We start from the raw sequence: 21,388 nt of genomic DNA on the forward strand, positions 1-21,388 counted from the left end.
CAGATTCAGATTCAGATTCATTTTATTAATAAAATACTGAGTTACAGTACATACCTGGTGCCATATACATATAACCAGGTGCAGACAAGAACATATTGGCATTATTACAGATCATTAACATTAGAGGCTACAGTAACATTACATGTGTAGTATATACAAAAGATGGGGATAAAATAACAAGTTGTGTGATACAGAAAACATATGCATTGAAATATTATACAGCAGAGAATCACAAAATACAGAATGTAAATAACAAAATACAATACATTATAGAATAATAATGCAGACAAAGTATAACACAATATTTCAGTAGAAACATGATACAATAGCAATTAACTAAATTTACAATAACTTATTTGAGAAAATTAAAATACATAAACAATAATATAAAATTCAGTAAGCAAAACATATAATACGTTAAGAAATTATAAAAAAAAAAGAAAACAGTGTGTTACAAAGTAATAGTACCTGTAGCAATAAAAATAAGACAATACAACACCGTTAATGAGATAATGAGAAAGGTTATTTGTATCCAGGAACGGTGGTGCGATAAAAGTATGCACTGATGAGCCTTGTGAGGGCCTCATAGGCGTCTTTATTGTCCAGGATACCGTGGGATTCATTGGGCCAGCGGTATCCGTGCGCCTCCATAGAGGACCTCAGAAAGTGCCTTTCGTGATCCAACATAGGACAGTTGAAGATATAATGATCCGAGCTGTCGTCCACACCACAAAGAGGACAATCAGAGTTTGCAGCTCCGATAAATCTGGCCAGGTAAGACTGGAACCTGCCATGATTTGTTAAAAATTGAGACATACGATGACATGGTTTGTACCAATTGTTTGAGAGAAATAGTTCAATATTGGGAATAAATTTGTGAGTAATTGGATGGTTAAGCGTGTTCCAATCATGTTGCCACTGCTGAAGTAGGTCTTTCCAAAGCATATTCTTGATAGTTTTAATGGTAGGGCTATTATAGCAGATCCGGAGATTGTCGTCTTCACTGGCAGTCTTTGCAAGTATGTCGGCCCTCTCATTACCAAGTGTGCCCTGATGGGCACGAGTCCAGCTGACGTGATAGATATTATTGGAATTGTTAATGATGTCGTGGATACTAGCTGAGATAGGGTGAGAAGCTTGACTATTGAGCAAGGCTATAGAGGATTGACTGTCTGAGATGATGGACACTTTAGTATTGGTATAATTTGAGTCAGACCAGGCAATGGCCATTTTGATTGCATACATTTCAGCCTGAAAGGCTGTGCAGCCGGCACCAAGCTTGAACTGCCCTGAGGCAGTCTCCACATTGTCCCGGTAGACCACATAGCTACTGCCCACATTAGAATTAGTCTTAGATCCATCTGTAAAGATTTGAATATCAGCATCATCAGGTCGCGAGAAGTTTAGTTTCTTAAGAGAAGCAGGGTGTTTAATATCAGCGAATTGGACTGGTCGTTCTAACTCTTGACGATGTATTTGTTGATTATTAACATGGATGGTATTGCCCCACTTTAACTGCCAGATTTTTTCTTGTAGTCGGATGTAACTGTCAATAGGTGCCTTCCTCGCAAGGATTTGAAGAGAAGGGTTTGGTGTTGTGGAGTAAGCTTTGGTAATATGCATTAAGGCAGTTCTTTGTGCAGCAATAAGTTTGCGCTTGATGTGCACCTTGCGGACAGCCCACCCCCAGCTGCCGCAAGCGTACGTGACGATTGGGACAAAAATCTGGTTGTATATGGTATGGAGGAGGTTTGTACAGTCGACCCCCTATAACACTGTTGTTTATTCCGTTTTATATGAATTCCATGTTGTACGAATCACTTAGATTTTACAAATACGTGTGCCGGGCTGTGAACGCCTCACGTATTTGTAAAATCTAAGTGACTCGTACAACATGGAAATCATATAAAACGGAATAATCAACAGTGTTATAGAGGAGTGGACTGAATATGTAATAATTTTGAAAGCGTTTCTGAACATCGAACTTTGCAGAAGAGGAGTTGTAAATGAATCTTAAATGCGTATACAGTTGAGTTTCCTTTGATTTTTATTATTTGTTAAAGGCACAAGACACAGCCACAAAGTTATCATCGTGTAAGTACTACTGCATATAAACGCTGGAAAATCTTCTCATGTATTAGGTGGATTGTTATGTCTTTGTCACTGGCGTTAATGAGCGGTTGATTCAATTTAAAAAGATCGAAGAGACTGTAAATTCAAGGTCAATTCAGACTGGAAATTATAGTGCTCGAGTAGAGTTAGAGTATTTTCCATGAACTTCTACTAGTGATTGTCTTCTAAACCGCGTTATATCGAAACATCGGCGCGAAATACAATTTTCTACAATTAATAAACTGCGTTGAAACGAAAACGCAATTGGCTGTATAATTAATTTTTAATAATTCAAAAACATACTTTAATGTAATAGAAAAATTTTTCTTTTAAAGCTTTAACTTAATTAGATTCAAATAAAAGAAATTTTATAATCTTAATTCAGTGTAATTATTTTATTATATTTAATTCTGAAATAGTGCCATTATTAAATGCCGTTACTGAAATTTTACTGATGTTAAACTTAAAAAAAAAGAATATCAACAAAATTTTGCTCGAAGCCAATGAGTTTTCTCTTATTATAATTCAAATATGTCATCACTTCGGATATATTCTTTGTGACAATTAAAAAAATTTAACATGAAGTTTCTCTTAGGCTAGATTTTAACAAAAGTACAAAAACAAAGTGTCTTTTTGTTATTTAATTTGAAAGTTTTGAAGAGATTATTTGAAAATTAATGAAAAATAGAAAGTTTAATAGACTTGATTAATTAGAATAAAGTAGTTAAGAAAGATAAGTAACAGAAAAAATTCTAAATTTTGAAAGTATCTGGTTGATTTAATTCAGAAAATTCATTTAATTATAAATTGAAAAAAAGAAAAACAATTAATCACTCAATTAATCAATTTACTTTAAAGTAAATTTTGAATGTTAGGAATTTGAAGATATAAAAATTAAAAACTTTTATATTATTTTTATATATTATATATTTTTCAAAATATACTATTGATTTTATTTTAATAATTTTATCTATAATAAATGTTTAAGTTTTAAAACAGTAAACACTATTTATAATCAAAGGTGTTGTTATCAGTCGTTTTATGTTATTAAAAATATTATGTGTTAAAATATATAAGTTAGTAATAACTTTAATTAACAAATATTCAATATATGTACTGTACATTTTAAAATTGTTTTAACGTGTCTTTTTATGTCAGATTTAACATAATAACAATTTTTATTAGTCGTAGTCTAATTTACTTACTACGCTTAACGTTATCAATATAAGAGTACCAAAAATTATATAAGCGAATAATTATAAATATCAGAAAATTCAATATTTTGTCTTGAGGTCTAGAAAATGTATTTATTAAACTAAAACTATACATATTTTACAGTTTGTAGCAAGAAAAGTACAATGTTTAAAAGCATGCATAAAATTAATGCACATTTATTTTTCCGGCTGTTAAAACATGACACGGAATGTATTATTTATAATCGTCTGAAAATTTTACTTTCTTAGCTTTCAAAACAAAATATTATAATCGTGTCACATTTGACTCTCCGAGTTTTTGGAATCTCGAAATTTTAAGGTCTCTAAACCCAAAAAAGTGAAAATATTGATACCCGGGGTTTGGGTGTATATTTAGTTTAATATTATGATAGGATAAAGATTAAGAAACTAATTTTGGCATGCTCAGTTGTATGTAAGGGCCATTAGTACTATTAAATTTTGGTGGTTAAAGATCGAGAGGACGGGAGATAGAGAAGATGGTGTGTCGTATGTAAAGTGCCATAGAACATAATGCATATTTATTTGTTATTGATATTTACAATATGTTTAGAAATCCACGTCCATCTTCAAAATTAAGCCTTTTTTCCTGTTTATAATAATTAATAATATAAAGTTATTTTTAATAACATCTCGTTACAGTTGACACCACACAATTTTATCTTCATTCGATGTTTAAGAAACACTAAAATAGGGACGGAAAGATGTTGGGGTTATTGATTTTGATAAAACTCGGATGAGGATGTAGTGCATCCCCAACAACTGACAGACGCCATGAGTAAAGCGCACTATCAGAATTAAACAAGAAAAGTGAGGTTGAATATTGCACAAACACAAAATCTTCAGCATTTTTAACATTTGTAAAGCGGCTATTGATTCTATGGGGATGTGCTAATTTCATAGTAGATTGGAGATTGAAATTTTGAAGGTATGAAAGGATTTTTCTTAAACTATAATTTTCACTTTATTCCTGGTATTTTTAAATTTATTTTATTTTGTCTTTTATATTTACTTAAAAACAAAACGTATTCTGTATATTTACTTGATCTGGCAAATAAAGTCAACCGAATGTTAATAAAGTTTGTTTTTCCAGTGAGATATGTAAATCTGCTTGCTATTGGAAAAACTGCTGCATTTATTTAATGCGCACACTACAGAAATGTTTATCGCTTCATATGCTTCTACCACAATATCATCCACAAAGTTGTGCATTTTGAAAAATAAACAAATTGAAAAATGCTAATAAAAATATCTTTTTATTAACAAAATTAGTCTTCAATAATAATAATTTTGTTTATATCTCACCGTCTTCTCAAATAAATTATAAATAACCATTATGCACAAATATCATATGTACTGTACATGAATATTCNTAAATACAGTAGACCGTCATTATATCTCGATTTTTTTATTTATTTTTTGTCCCCAAATTTTAAAAGTACTTGAGTCAATAAATTTTAAATTACCTTGAATTTCCTTTACAACGAAATACCGTATTTTATTCCTACCATTGTCTTTGAAATTACCACTGTAGGTGAAACAATAAATTCGTTAAGATATAAATAAGCAAACAGATGGACAGGTCAATTATCACTTAGGTTTCCTTTTGATGATAAAAGTTGTTTATTTATTAGTTTTAAGTATTGTATCCTCATTTACAAGTTTTTATGAATTTTCGAATTCACTGCATATGTGTAAGATAAAGATAATTTATTTCTGAACGGAAAGTTCTAGAATTTTTATACAGAAATAAGTTTATTTTGCTTTTTAGAGAATTTTTATTTTGTAATCATATAAGTTTTAATATTATATGTTCAATATTTACTTTTTAAACTTTTAATTACTGTATTTATAATTTTTACTGAAAAATATACAATTACACAAATTTTTAATAAGCGATTTAATAGGAAATATATTAATAAGATCGTAACTGATATTTCGTTTTTATATCGACAGTACTTTTCTTTAAATGTCATTGTTAAAGAAACAATAATGCCAAATGGGCGTTGGTTGTATCGATGTTTACGTAAACGTCGTTTAATACTATATAACCATGGATAAGTTTCAGTATTGCGAAACTAAGCTTATTTCATATCAGAAACACTTGCTAATGAAAGAATAGAGGATACAGATTCCATAGCATGTATAATCTGTTTAGTAAAAGCCCAGAGTTTTTAGTTCTGTACTCGGATATATCGCGTTTTTTCTTTGTCTCCCGATATAACGAGGGGCTACTGTATTAAAAAATAATAAAAATTAAATATTTATTTTAACTTGAAACAATTCTAAAATCCTGTTTATTTATTTTAAATTATAACAATATGAATTAAATAATTATGTATGATTATAAAATTTTAAAAAATATATTAGAACTAATTTCCATTGAATATATAATTGATAAGTAGTTAATTATAAGACAAATATTTCAACATTTGACAAATTCAATTATTAAACGCAATGAATTAAATTAATTTGATAAGAAGATAATTAACAGAAATAAGATAATTACATTATAATTTATAATACACTTCTTAATTAATAAAAGCTGAAGAATTTTTTTTAAGATATTTATTCTACAAGTAATTTTTATCCATATTTTGTTTAAATTGTATTAAATTAGATGGAGTAATATGCTTAAATAGAATAAATAAACTAATTGCAATCAATTGTTTAATAAAATGTTTGTAATAGTAATTATATTTTAAATCTCGAAAAAATAAGATGATACGTCAGTTGAAATTTATTATCTTTTAATTTAGAAAAGGACAGAGAAAAAAAAATGAGTATTTCAAGCTTTCTTTTGAAATGAAAAAAGTTTTTGTAAATAATGTAGAGTGGGACCTTTTCATATGNCTACCACAATATCATCCACAAAGTTGTGCATTTTGAAAAATAAACAAATTGAAAAATGCTAATAAAAATATCTTTTTATTAACAAAATTAGTCTTCAATAATAATAATTTTGTTTATATCTCACCGTCTTTTCAAATAAATTATAAATAACCATTATGCACAAATATCATATGTACTGTACATGAATATTCGATGAATCTTAAATGCGTATACAGTTGAGTTTCCTTTGATTTTTATTATTTGTTAAGGCACAAGACACAGCCACAAAGTTATCATCGTGTAAGTACTACTGCATATAAACGCTGGAAAATCTTCTCATGTATTAGGTGGATTGTTATGTCTTTGTCACTGGCGTTAATGAGCGGTTGATTCAATTTAAAAAGATCGAAGAGACTGTAAATTCAAGGTCAATTCAGACTGGAAATTATAGTGCTCGAGTAGAGTTAGAGTATTTTCCATGAACTTCTACTAGTGATTGTCTTCTAAACCGCGTTATATCGAAACATCGGCGCGAAATACAATTTTCTACAATTAATAAACTGCGTTGAAACGAAAACGCAATTGGCTGTATANTAAAATTTTAAAAAATATATTAGAACTAATTTCCATTGAATATATAATTGATAAGTAGTTAATTATAAGACAAATATTTCAACATTTGACAAATTCAATTATTAAACGCAATGAATTAAATTAATTTGATAAGAAGATAATTAACAGAAATAAGATAATTACATTATAATTTATAATACACTTCTTAATTAATAAAAGCTGAAGAATTTTTTTAAGATATTTATTCTACAAGTAATTTTTATCCATATTTTGTTTAAATTGTATTAAATTAGATGGAGTAATATGCTTAAATAGAATAAATAAACTAATTGCAATCAATTGTTTAATAAAATGTTTGTAATAGTAATTATATTTTAAATCTCGAAAAAATAAGATGATACGTCAGTTGAAATTTATTATCTTTTAATTTAGAAAAGGACAGAGAAAAAAAAATGAGTATTTCAAGCTTTCTTTTGAAATGAAAAAAGTTTTTGTAAATAATGTAGAGTGGGACCTTTTCATATGCAACCAATACGCTCCAAGAATTGTAAATTTTCGTAATATAACGAACCCAACTAATTATTAAGTAATTTCTATATAGACATATCTAATGCATAATGTTATATAAATAAGGCAAATGAACAATACATTAACAATAAATAGCATGATACCGTAAAGCATAAAAATAATTTGTAAAAAGTTTAACATTCTCTCTTCTTCTTGTTTGCAAAGTAATTTTCGTAAATAAATAAGAGAATCATTAATTCACACAGACAAGACGCTTTACAAGAGAGAACTATGGTTGAAATTGCCACCAGTCAACCTTCTCAACAATATCCAGTTCAAAAGTAAAGACTGTTGTCTGCATAGTATATCTGTAGTAAATGTTGTAAAAGTTTCAGAGGTTTTCCCTTTATTTCATAAACTTATTTGCCTGTCAACTCCTCAATATCCACACTTTTCCCCTGAAGAGTTAATTAAATCGCAATTAGGGAAATTTTCCTCTATGTGGTAGACCAGACAGTGTTTAGTGCAAAGAAACGAGTGACAGTAAAGTTTCCCCATAACGTGAATGAACGTAACTGAGCGAGATGCTTCGAGACTTTACAAAACCTGAAATATGGCGAGTAATTAAGAATTTTTTTTATTTTACTTATTTTCCTTTTATTTCAGAATGCCAATAGCATAATCCTGAAACCGCGTGTAGCTAGATTCCACTGTAATGTTATTTAAACTACAGTAGCCGTAAATTTCTATATTTTTCTCAAAAGTTATCCTCTGTTATTAAACTCATATTTAACTATATACATATTTTCGATTGCAATATTCAACATTAGAAATTATTATTTCTTTATCTTAGCATACTTACCTTATATTTTCTGTATTTTGCATATTTCATGTTGATGTTTAGATATGTATTTTGTTTCTGTAATTTTATACAAATATATTCTGTAATATTTATGAGAATCATGGCCCTATGTAGCAAATATTATTAAATAACTAGATATTTACTTGATTTTCTTCATCCATATTTTTATTGTTTTGAAATTTTTCAAATTTATATTGCTTTAAGTTAATTCTAATATTTTAAAGTAATGTATTATTTGGAAGGAAAAAAAACCTATAAAAATCTATATGCTTTATTGTAGAAATACGATAAAATATTGCATTAATGTATACTTACAAGGAGTATTAGTTCATAAATGCAAACATATTCCAAATTTCATAGTTAATCAAGATGTTTATGCATTAAATTTCTCATTTATTTGATGTTAAGTGATAAAAGATCAATCATTGCCTGCATAGATTATTCACAATTTAAAGACATTCAATAGAAGTAAAGTATTCACTATCAATTTTGTTCAAAGTATCGAAATGCATCTCATGAATAAACTTTCTCTCGGAGGAAAACTGTGATAGTTCTCTGAGTTGATTAATGATTTTAGAATTTAATTATTCAACGCATTCTTTTCAAACAAGAAAGATATCGATAGTCGAGAAATTCTTCCTAACTTTATTATAAACTATTAAGAAATTATATAGCAACTTATGTATTGTAATTTCGGAAATCTATCCATTAATCCGTTTAATTACCACTAATTACAAAAACAATTATTTTTGATTACATGAATTAAGTAAATATTTATGGTATTTATTAAATTATAACTTTAAAAATGAAGTAAATGTTAAGAAGATTTACTTTACAAAAGAAATTTATTTGATTTGCAAAGGAATAATAACATCATTGTTTGTTAAAAGTTAAATATCTTAAATTTTTTTTCTAATGAGTGCTTATAATTTAAATTTAACACAAATCAATAAATACATTTTTACTTCTTTATTCTTGTTGTTATTTCAAAGATCGGATCGCAATCTATTCGCTAGCAATCCCTAGAGATAATTTAATTTCTTCATGGAATCAATACTAAAATTTCTTGGGGGCAATTGACAAATTAATTTTTATTATCTTAAAAAATATAATACAAATAATAATATATAATAGCTGGAATGCCTTCAATTGTCATAAATTAAAATTAAAACACAGAATTTTAACAATCAACAATTAGAATTTTGATTTACGTTTAGTAAAATATTATTAATTCCTATTTGATTTTTAATTTAATTTCATTTACACTTTATTCTTATTTCATATCATTATAGAAAGAAATCGGTAAATTAAAAATAATTTTGAAAGGGATCAATAAGCAGAACTGGTTGAGAAATCATTTTTTAAATATAATATTTGATATGTTAATATTATATTGCAGTGTTTTGTCATTGATTTTATATTCGCATATTTAATAATAAATTATATGTAAATATAATTATATTTTATATTATACTTCTTTTAATTAAACTTTCATTCTGAATTTAAAAGTCGTTGGTGAAATTTAAAATAAAATTTCAACGTATGAAATAATAAATTCATATTTTTATAAAAAATAATTTAATACATACAAGTAAAATATTCAATATCTTATTTATAAGTATTTGTATTTTATTTTGTTAGAGTCAGTGTATTTTTTATAATATCTAAAACTTTTTACTTATAAATCTTATAAGGCTTTAAATTTTATATAGGAAATGATTACTCATATTCGATAATAAAAAATGTATAAAATTCTTTTAAGGTTTAAGACTTTTTGAATAATAAAAATTTTAAGAAATGTAATAGTGTACTTGAAATATTAATCTTCGATCACTTTGGAAAACGAGGAAATATTGCATTAAAAACTACAATCGCATCTGTAAACAAAATTTTAAGTTAAAGTTTTTGCTTTGATTTCTATATTACTCTTCGAATTTAACTTTCTAACAGTTCTATCTTATAACAAATATTACTAAACTTCATACTTTATCTGTTCCCTCGAGGAAAATTACTATATTTAGATAAATACGTCATTTGCTCTCAATAATTTTTCTTCAATAAACAAGTAAATGCAACGATTTATCGAAAACTTAAAAGTTACAAATCAGAATGAAACTCTATACAGGTTAAATCCAGAATTATAAGATGTTTTAATATTATTTTTTAAATTACGTACTTTATGAAAGTCTATTCAATATAAAAAATTTTGATATGAAATTTTGAACAATAAATTTAAATTATATCAATTTATTAAAATTTTAACTAAATTTCATTAGAAGTATCTTTTCAATAAATAAAGTTATTCATTTTATGTATTAATTTACAACATTTTTGTCCTTTCGGATTCAAAAATAAAATTTCTAAGAAACTTGTAATAAATATTAAATATCAGAAACTCAATTTTTTTTTTTTTAATATAGAAAAAGTAAAATCGCTTTTACTTTTTGTAAGAAATATTTGTTTTGTCGACTTTTGCATTACAATAATTTAATAAATCAAAAATTCTTAGATAAAAATATTTATTCGCAAAAAAGTAACATAATTCTTCAACGAGATTCTTCGATGAAGCAAGAAGTTATTACTAAAAAGTCTCACAATTTCTAAACTACTGACAAAAAATCTATCTTAAAAATTTGATTTAAAAGAAGAAATATAATAAATTTAATATTTTTTGTTCTTTGTTTTACGATTCTTAAATTTTTAACATTTTTATTTAAAATTCATCTCACAGTCAATATTATGACTAAAAAAGTTTAAAAATTAAAATACTATAAAATAATAATTGATTTTTGCAATGAAAATATATTTCTTATTGGTAAATCTGATTATTACGTTGTGTTTATTATATTTCTGTCACTCTTTATACTTAAAAAAGTATTTCTTGAGCGGATCTCTTCATAGGCCAAAAAGTGTTTTGTCTATGATCGAAGTTCAAAGTAACTGTGCGACCATTAAACACGATTTTTTTGCAAAAATGTACAAGAAGCTAAGGCCGATGTCATGTCGAAGCCGTGACTTTGAATTCCATGTATGAATTGAGATATTCGATGTAAAATTTTTCCATGTACTGTACACTCTATGGGCCGAGATTAACCTCTACGATTTTTTATTTTGATTATTACGATGGGTATTTAAAATACACGATTTCGTGACAAAATTATTCTTAAAAAACCTGCAATTTGCATATTTAACCAGTTACTAGAGTTGGTAGGCTGCTGGCCGAACGTGTGGGTGTTTTAAACGTTTCTTGACGTTTTTACCTGTTAGGAAGAGGGATATACACATCTCACCATATCTGCGAGTTTAAAGCTGCTTTAGATAGAACATTAGAAGTATATCACCACATTTATGTGTTTGCATCGGCTGAAACAATAATCTACACCGCAGATATACAGGAATGTTTTGGTTTTGGGTTTCTTGGTAAATTGAAAATATATTTTTAAAAACTAATAAATTAAATATTGTTATAGAATTTAGTATAACAATAAAATAAAAAATATATAGCGTTTTAGTTACCCGAATTACGGTAAACGTAGTTCAATTGTTTAATTAAAATGCCTCAATGTCCTTTTTTTTCTTACTAAAATGTAAATTTTCCACTATAAANCCCCCAGCATCCAGAACGCCATAACCGCCGAGCACCGCCGCATCATCGGACACCTGAACTCGCATCAAGGACGCAAGATCGTCAGTAGCTACCTCATTGAGCCCCGGGGCACAGAAGAAGCGAAACCTCAGCCGGCCAACGAACTTATTTTGTTATTCCTGTTGTGTAAGTTAACTTCATGTCAAAATAAACGGTTTTCGTGTAAGACACTTGTCATCTTTGTCTCCTACCGCCACCACCCACATACGGTTTGACCCTAGGTTTTCCTGACGCGCAATTAACGTATTGCCCCCAAAATCGGCGAACTTACAATATAAGAGTACCAAAAATTATATAAGCGAATAATTATAAATATCAGAAAATTCAATATTTTGTCTTGAGGTCTAGAAAATGTATTTATTAAACTAAAACTATACATATTTTACAGTTTGTAGCAAGAAAAGTACAATGTTTAAAAGCATGCATAAAATTAATGCACATTTATTTTTCCGGCTGTTAAAACATGACACGGAATGTATTATTTATAATCGTCTGAAAATTTTACTTTCTTAGCTTTCAAAACAAAATATTATAATCGTGTCACATTTGACTCTCCGAGTTTTTGGAATCTCGAAATTTTAAGGTCTCTAAACCCAAAAAAGTGAAAATATTGATACCCGGGGTTTGGGTGTATATTTAGTTTAATATTATGATAGGATAAAGATTAAGGAACTAAGTTTGGCATGCTCAGTTGTATGTAAGGGCCATTAGTACTATTAAATTTTGGTGGTTAAAGATCGAGAGGACGGGAGATAGAGAAGATGGTGTGTCGTATGTAAAGTGCCATAGAACATAATGCATATTTATTTGTTATTGATATTTACAATATGTTTAGAAATCCACGTCCATCTTCAAAATTAAGCCTTTTTTCCTGTTTATAATAATTAATAATATAAAGTTATTTTTAATAACATCTCGTTACAGTTGACACCACACAATTTTATCTTCATTCGATGTTTAAGAAACACTAAAATAGGGACGGAAAGATGTTGGGGTTATTGATTTTGATAAAACTCGGATGAGGATGTAGTGCATCCCCAACAACTGACAGACGCCATGAGTAAAGCGCACTATCAGAATTAAACAAGAAAAGTGAGGTTGAATATTGCACAAACACAAAATCTTCAGCATTTTTAACATTTGTAAAGCGGCTATTGATTCTATGGGGATGTGCTAATTTCATAGTAGATTGGAGATTGAAATTTTGAAGGTATGAAAGGATTTTTCTTAAACTATAATTTTCACTTTATTCCTGGTATTTTTAAATTTATTTTATTTTGTCTTTTATATTTACTTAAAAACAAAACGTATTCTGTATATTTACTTGATCTGGCAAATAAAGTCAACCGAATGTTAATAAAGTTTGTTTTTCCAGTGAGATATGTAAATCTGCTTGCTATTGGAAAAACTGCTGCATTTATTTAATGCGCACACTACAGAAATGTTTATCGCTTCATATGCTTCTACCACAATATCATCCACAAAGTTGTGCATTTTGAAAAATAAACAAATTGAAAAATGCTAATAAAAATATCTTTTTATTAACAAAATTAGTCTTCAATAATAATAATTTTGTTTATATCTCACCGTCTTCTCAAATAAATTATAAATAACCATTATGCACAAATATCATATGTACTGTACATGAATATTCGAAAATTCGAAAAAAAGACATTTTGTTTTGATTGTAGAATATGATTTAATCTCTTTGATTATCAGAAACTTCACCAGTATAATAGGCCTAAGTCTTTAATAAACAAGGCCCAAGTAGAAAATATATACACAGAAAAATAAAACAATAAGAACAAAGAGGCAGAAAATATTTTTAAAATAAATTTAATAAATTTAAAATTGCCAAGAATAAATTGAAAATCATAGTTTTGGAGAAAAAATCTCTTGAAACCGACAAGATTCTAAACGCCAACTTACTGATTTACAAATCTGGCGCCTCCCCACAGAGCCAGTTTACAAATATTACAAATGCTAAAGATTTTGTGATTATGCAACTTTCACATAAATTTTCTTATTTAATATTGAGTAGTGCGCCTTATTGCTTGGCGTATGTCAATCATTGGAGATGCAATATAACCTCACTGAGTTTGATTAAATCAGTGACCCCAATGCCCTCAATTTCGGGAAATTCAAGAAAAAGTTACCCAACTCTTTGCTGGATTTTTGAAGTCTGTTGTTAAAATCTTTACATGTTTATTATAATTTATTTCGCTTCAAAAACGAGCTCCATTAATTGTTGTTATAAGCAGAAACTGTTTGAAAGTATGTTTATTCATCTTTATTGTTAATAGAAAGGGCATTGTCATAATCCAGTTCATATTTATTTTTAATCAGAGTAAAGTTTTCAGCGAAATTAATAGGTCATCTTCCGTTTCGATCCTGAAGGAAAGGAATTCAAATCGAATTCAATTATAAATACTTCTTATAAAAACGAAAAGTCAATACTAACTCATCGATATCAAATATACATCAGATCATTTAAGCAAATATTCGCAAAACGTAACAGAGATGTAAATTCAGGAAATGTTAATACGACTCTGGCAGCATTCTGAAAGGTTGAAGGTATCGCTATTAATCAGAATGTAATAAAATCATTAAGAGCTACAATAGTCTTGTACAGTACATACGAAATAAACGAAATCTGTGAAGTATTCATGCAAAAAACATTTGTATATTGGCTAAATCAGCATTTGGAATTTAGTAGAATCGGTCGATTCTACCAAATTTTGGAAACACATATCGGGAAGTAGTTAAAAATCGTATAAAAGATTCTATAATAAAATAATGTCTCAAGGATTTCACCAAATATCATTTATACTATATCATTTATACTATATACAATTAAAATTAAATTTTCGTAAATTCTTATTTCACCTTTTGAATTCGGAGTTTCAAAATCTCGTTAGATTTTTATAACTCCATTTCGTCATAATTGACGCTGAGGACAGCCTATAAATTAGACTGGAATTGTTATTCCTAAATTTAGAAAAAAATACATGCTGGAATTCGGCAAACCGTTCTTGTTAATTACTACTACTAAAATCCAGTATAAGTGTATTCGATTTCTCTTAGAGATCAATTACTTCATCTAAATTGTAAATATATTCTAAATATTTCCTAAACAGTTTTCTTGAATTAAAAATAGGAAAAATCTGCCAATTCACTATTTTTATTAATTACTAAACAATAACAAAATTAATAATAATATCTGTTTAATATTTAAGTAATAAATATTTATATGAAAAAAATCTATAACAGCAATTAAAAATTTTAAGATATATTCACTTTTTACATGTTATAAGTAATATTACTTACATTTTAAAATACATTTATCTTCGTGGCATATTTTTGTTTATTAAATAAAATAAATAAAATAAAAAAACTATATATGTTGACGTTTTATTTAGAAGTGTAATGTTATTCACAAAAATTACAAATAATAACATATATTTTGTCACTTATTTCCCCATTTTTGTATGGGATTAGAGTATAAATATTATTTAAAATAATTGGAACAATATCAATAAATTCCCTAATAAATATTTTAAAGTAATGTATTATTTGGAAGGAAAAAAAACCTATAAAAATCTATATGCTTTATTGTAGAAATACGATAAAATATTGCATTAATGTATACTTACAAGGAGTATTAGTTCATAAATGCAAACATATTCCAAATTTCATAGTTAATCAAGATGTTTATGCATTAAATTTCTCATTTATTTGATGTTAAGTGATAAAAGATCAATCATTGCCTGCATAGATTATTCACAATTTAAAGACATTCAATAGAAGTAAAGTATTCACTATCAATTTTGTTCAAAGTATCGAAATGCATCTCATGAATAAACTTTCTCTCGGAGGAAAACTGTGATAGTTCTCTGAGTTGATTAATGATTTTAGAATTTAATTATTCAACGCATTCTTTTCAAACAAGAAAGATATCGATAGTCGAGAAATTCTTCCTAACTTTATTATAAACTATTAAGAAATTATATAGCAACTTATGTATTGTAATTTCGGAAATCTATCCATTAATCCGTTTAATTACCACTAATTACAAAAACAATTATTTTTGATTACATGAATTAAGTAAATATTTATGGTATTTATTAAATTATAACTTTAAAAATGAAGTAAATGTTAAGAAGATTTACTTTACAAAAGAAATTTATTTGATTTGCAAAGGAATAATAACATCATTGTTTGTTAAAAGTTAAATATCTTAATTTTTTTTTCTAATGAGTGCTTATAATTTAAATTTAACACAAATCAATAAATACATTTTTACTTCTTTATTCTTGTTGTTATTTCAAAGATCGGATCGCAATCTATTCGCTAGCAATCCCTAGAGATAATTTAATTTCTTCATGGAATCAATACTAAAATTTCTTGGGGGCAATTGACAAATTAATTTTTATTATTTTAAAAAATATAATACAAATAATAATATATAATAGCTGGAATGCCTTCAAATGTCATAAATTAAAATTAAAACAGAATTTTAACAATCACACAATTAGAATTTCGATTTACGTTTAGTAAAATATTATTAATTCCTATTTGATTTTTAATTTAATTTTATTTACACTTTATTCTTATTTCATATCATTATAGAAAGAAATCGGTAAATTAAAAATAATTTTGAAAGGGATCAACAAGCAGAACTGGTTGAGAAATCATTTTTTAAATATAATATTTGATATGTTAATATTATATTGCAATGTTTTGTCATTGATTTTATATTCGCATATTTAATAATAAATTATATGTAAATATAATTATATTTTATATTATACTTCTTTTAATTAAACTTTCATTCTGAATTTAAAAGTCGTTGGTGAAATTTAAAATAAAATTTCAACGTATGAAATAATAAATTCATATTTTTATAAAAAATAATTTAATACATACAAGTAAAATATTCAATATCTTATTTATAAGTATTTGTATTTTATTTTGTTAGAGTCAGTGTATTTTTTATAATATCTAAAACTTTTTACTTATAAATCTTATAAGGCTTTAAATTTTATATAGGAAATGATTACTCATATTCGATAATAAAAAATGTATAAAATTCTTTTAAGGTTTAAGACTTTTTGAATAATAAAAATTTTAAGAAATGTAATAGTGTACTTGAAATATTAATCTTCGATCACTTTGGAAAACGAGGAAATATTGCATTAAAAACTACAATCGCATCTGTAAACAAAATTTTAAGTTAAAGTTTTTGCTTTGATTTCTATATTACTCTTCGAATTTAACTTTCTAACAGTTCTATCTTATAACAAATATTACTAAACTTCATACTTTATCTGTTCCCTCGAGGAAAATTACTATATTTAGATAAATACGTCATTTGCTCTCAATAATTTTTCTTCAATAAACAAGTAAATGCAACGATTTATCGAAAACTTAAAAGTTACAAATCAGAATGAAACTCTATACAGATAAATCCAGAATTATAAGATGTTTTAATATTATTTTTTAAATTACGTACTTTATGAAAGTCTATTCAATATAAAAAATTTTGATATGAAATTTTGAACAATAAATTTAAATTATATCAATTTATTAAAATTTTAACTAAATTTCATTAGAAGTATCTTTTCAATAAATAAAGTTATTCATTTTATGTATTAATTTACAACATTTTTGTCCTTTCGGATTCAAAAATAAAATTTCTAAGAAACTTGTAATAAATATTAAATATCAGAAACTCAATTTTTTTTTTTTTAATATAGAAAAAGTAAAATCGCTTTTACTTTTTGTAAGAAATATTTGTTTTGTCGACTTTTGCATTACAATAATTTAATAAATCAAAAATTCTTAGATAAAAATATTTATTCGCAAAAAAGTAACATAATTCTTCAACGAGATTCTTCGATGAAGCAAGAAGTTATTACTAAAAAGTCTCACAATTTCTAAACTACTGACAAAAAATCTATCTTAAAAATTTGATTTAAAAGAAGAAATATAATAAATTTAATATTTTTTGTTCTTTGTTTTACGATTCTTAAATTTTTAACATTTTTATTTAAAATTCATCTCACAGTCAATATTATGACTAAAAAAGTTTAAAAATTAAAATACTATAAAATAATAATTGATTTTTGCAATGAAAATATATTTCTTATTGGTAAATCTGATTATTACGTTGTGTTTATTATATTTCTGTCACTCTTTATACTTAAAAAAGTATTTCTTGAGCGGATCTCTTCATAGGCCAAAAAGTGTTTTGTCTATGATCGAAGTTCAAAGTAACTGTGCGACCATTAAACACGATTTTTTTGCAAAAATGTACAAGAAGCTAAGGCCGATGTCATGTCGAAGCCGTGACTTTGAATTCCATGTATGAATTGAGATATTCGATGTAAAATTTTTCCATGTACTGTACACTCTATGGGCCGAGATTAACCTCTACGATTTTTTATTTTGATTATTACGATGGGTATTTAAAATACACGATTTCGTGACAAAATTATTCTTAAAAAACCTGCAATTTGCATATTTAACCAGTTACTAGAGTTGGTAGGCTGCTGGCCGAACGTGTGGGTGTTTTAAACGTTTCTTGACGTTTTTACCTGTTAGGAAGAGGGATATACACATCTCACCATATCTGCGAGTTTAAAGCTGCTTTAGATAGAACATTAGAAGTATATCACCACATTTATGTGTTTGCATCGGCTGAAACAATAATCTACACCGCAGATATACAGGAATGTTTTGGTTTTGGGTTTCTTGGTAAATTGAAAATATATTTTTAAAAACTAATAAATTAAATATTGTTATAGAATTTAGTATAACAATAAAATAAAAAAATNAAATCCTATAAGGCTTTAAATTTTATATAGGAAATGATTACTCATATTCGATAATAAAAAATGTATAAAATTCTTTTAAGGTTTAAAACTTTTTGAATAATAAAAATTTTAAGAAGTGTAATAGTGTACTTGAAATATTAATCTTCGATCAGTTTGGAAAACGAGGAAATATTGCATTAAAAACTACAATCGCATCTGTATACAAAATTTTAAGTTAAAGTTTTTGCTTTGATTTCTATATTACTCTTCGAATTTAACTTTCTAACAGTTCTATCTTATAACAAATATTACTAAACTTCATACTTTATCTGTTCCCTCGAGGAAAATTACTATATTTAGATAAATACGTCATTTGCTCTCAATAATTTTTCTTCAATAAACAAGTAAATGCAACGATTTATCGAAAACTTAAAAGTTACAAATCAGAATGAAACTCTATACAGGTTAAATCCAGAATTATAAGATGTTTTAATATTATTTTTTAAATTACGTACTTTATGAAAGTCTATTCAATATAAAAAATTTTGATATGAAATTTTGAACAATAAATTTAAATTATATCAATTTATTAAAATTTTAACTAAATTTCATTAGAAGTATCTTTTCAATAAATAAAGTTATTCATTTTATGTATTAATTTACAACATTTTTGTCCTTTCGGATTCAAAAATAAAATTTCTAAGAAACTTGTAATAAATATTAAATATCAGAAACTCAATTTTTTTTTTTTTAATATAGAAAAAGTAAAATCGCTTTTACTTTTTGTAAGAAATATTTGTTTTGTCGACTTTTGCATTACAATAATTTAATAAATCAAAAATTCTTAGATAAAAATATTTATTCGCAAAAAAGTAACATAATTCTTCAACGAGATTCTTCGATGAAGCAAGAAGTTATTACTAAAAAGTCTCACAATTTCTAAACTACTGACAAAAAATCTATCTTAAAAATTTGATTTAAAAGAAGAAATATAATAAATTTAATATTTTTTGTTCTTTGTTTTACGATTCTTAAATTTTTAACATTTTTATTTAAAATTCATCTCACAGTCAATATTATGACTAAAAAAGTTTAAAAATTAAAATACTATAAAATAATAATTGATTTTTGCAATGAAAATATATTTCTTATTGGTAAATCTGATTATTACGTTGTGTTTATTATATTTCTGTCACTCTTTATACTTAAAAAAGTATTTCTTGAGCGGATCTCTTCATAGGCCAAAAAGTGTTTTGTCTATGATCGAAGTTCAAAGTAACTGTGCGACCATTAAACACGATTTTTTTGCAAAAATGTACAAGAAGCTAAGGCCGATGTCATGTCGAAGCCGTGACTTTGAATTCCATGTATGAATTGAGATATTCGATGTAAAATTTTTCCATGTACTGTACACTCTATGGGCCGAGATTAACCTCTACGATTTTTTATTTTGATTATTAGGATGGGTATTTAAAATACACGATTTCGTGACAAAATTATTCTTAAAAAACCTGCAATTTGCATATTTAACCAGTTACTAGAGTTGGTAGGCTGCTGGCCGAACGTGTGGGTGTTTTAAACGTTTCTTGACGTTTTTACCTGTTAGGAAGAGGGATATACACATCTCACCATATCTGCGAGTTTAAAGCTGCTTTAGATAGAACATTAGAAGTATATCACCACATTTATGTGTTTGCATCGGCTGAAACAATAATCTACACCGCAGATATACAGGAATGTTTTGGTTTTGGGTTTCTTGGTAAATTGAAAATATATTTTTAAAAACTAATAAATTAAATATTGTTATAGAATTTAGTATAACAATAAAATAAAAAATATATAGCGTTTTAGTTACCCGAATTACGGTAAACGTAGTTCAATTGTTTAATTAAAATGCCTCAATGTCCTTTTTTTTCTTACTAAAATGTAAATTTTCCACTATAAATTCGTATCTTATATTTTCAGGACTTATTATACTGGCTTTACAGATAATTCTACAAAGTTTAACAGAAAACAATTTTTATTTTATTCCATATACCTGGACACATACATAATTTTGCGTTTCGGACATATTTGTCCCTCCTCAGCAGGTATTTCTCTCATTCCCTCTATACTCAGAAGAATGGAATACCTATGGGTACTTGCATAGGTCCAAAATTGGCTGAAATATCAATGATACAAATAGATGAAAAAACTAAAAACATAGAAGGTATAGAATTTTATAACAAGTATGTAGATGACTGTATTATATGATACAAAGAAAACTAACGAACAAATAATTATAAATGAAGCTAATGAGATAAAAGAAAATATTAAACTTGTAATAGAAACAGAGAAACAAAATAGTATTAATTATCTAGATATAACAATAGAAAGAAAAGATGATAAATTAATTTATAAAAAATATGTGAAATCTATACAAATACCAAAAACAATTAATTATAAATCTGTTACACCTACAAGTATGAAATATAATATATTTAAAATGTATATAAATAAAATAAGGCAACAAACTAGTGAAATTAAAACAAAAGAAGAAAAAGAAATAATAAAAATGTTCATGTTAAATGATTATCTAAAAAGTCTACTGAATAAATGAATAAAAAAATTGCAAAAAGATAAACAATCAAGATTAATAGATAAAGAGAAAAGTTTTGTTAAAATAAGGTATATCCCTAAGATATTTGAAAGAAATAAGAAAATATTAAACAGTAGACTAAATCTAATACCGGAAAAAGTAAATACAACAAAAAACCATTTATGTTATAGAAATAAAGGAAATTACGATATATTAGAAGAAAAAGGAGTT

At 26.3% G+C, this 21,388-nt stretch overlaps 1 protein-coding gene across 1 annotated transcript; it reads right to left on the reverse strand.

Annotated features, from left to right (window-relative positions):
• Positions 1-522: 522 nt before the first annotated feature.
• LOC111637519 lies at positions 523-1,623 on the reverse strand. Its single transcript, XM_023383027.1, has one exon. It carries the CDS (start codon positions 1,621-1,623, stop codon positions 523-525), a length of 1,101 nt encoding a protein of 366 aa, XP_023238795.1.
• Positions 1,624-21,388: the final 19,765 nt, after the last annotated feature.

This window comes from Centruroides sculpturatus, unplaced genomic scaffold (assembly GCF_000671375.1).
Source record: "Centruroides sculpturatus isolate CEXI.00-Female unplaced genomic scaffold, Cexi_2.0 scaffold957, whole genome shotgun sequence".
NCBI classification, from domain to species: Eukaryota; Metazoa; Arthropoda; class Arachnida; order Scorpiones; family Buthidae; genus Centruroides; species Centruroides sculpturatus.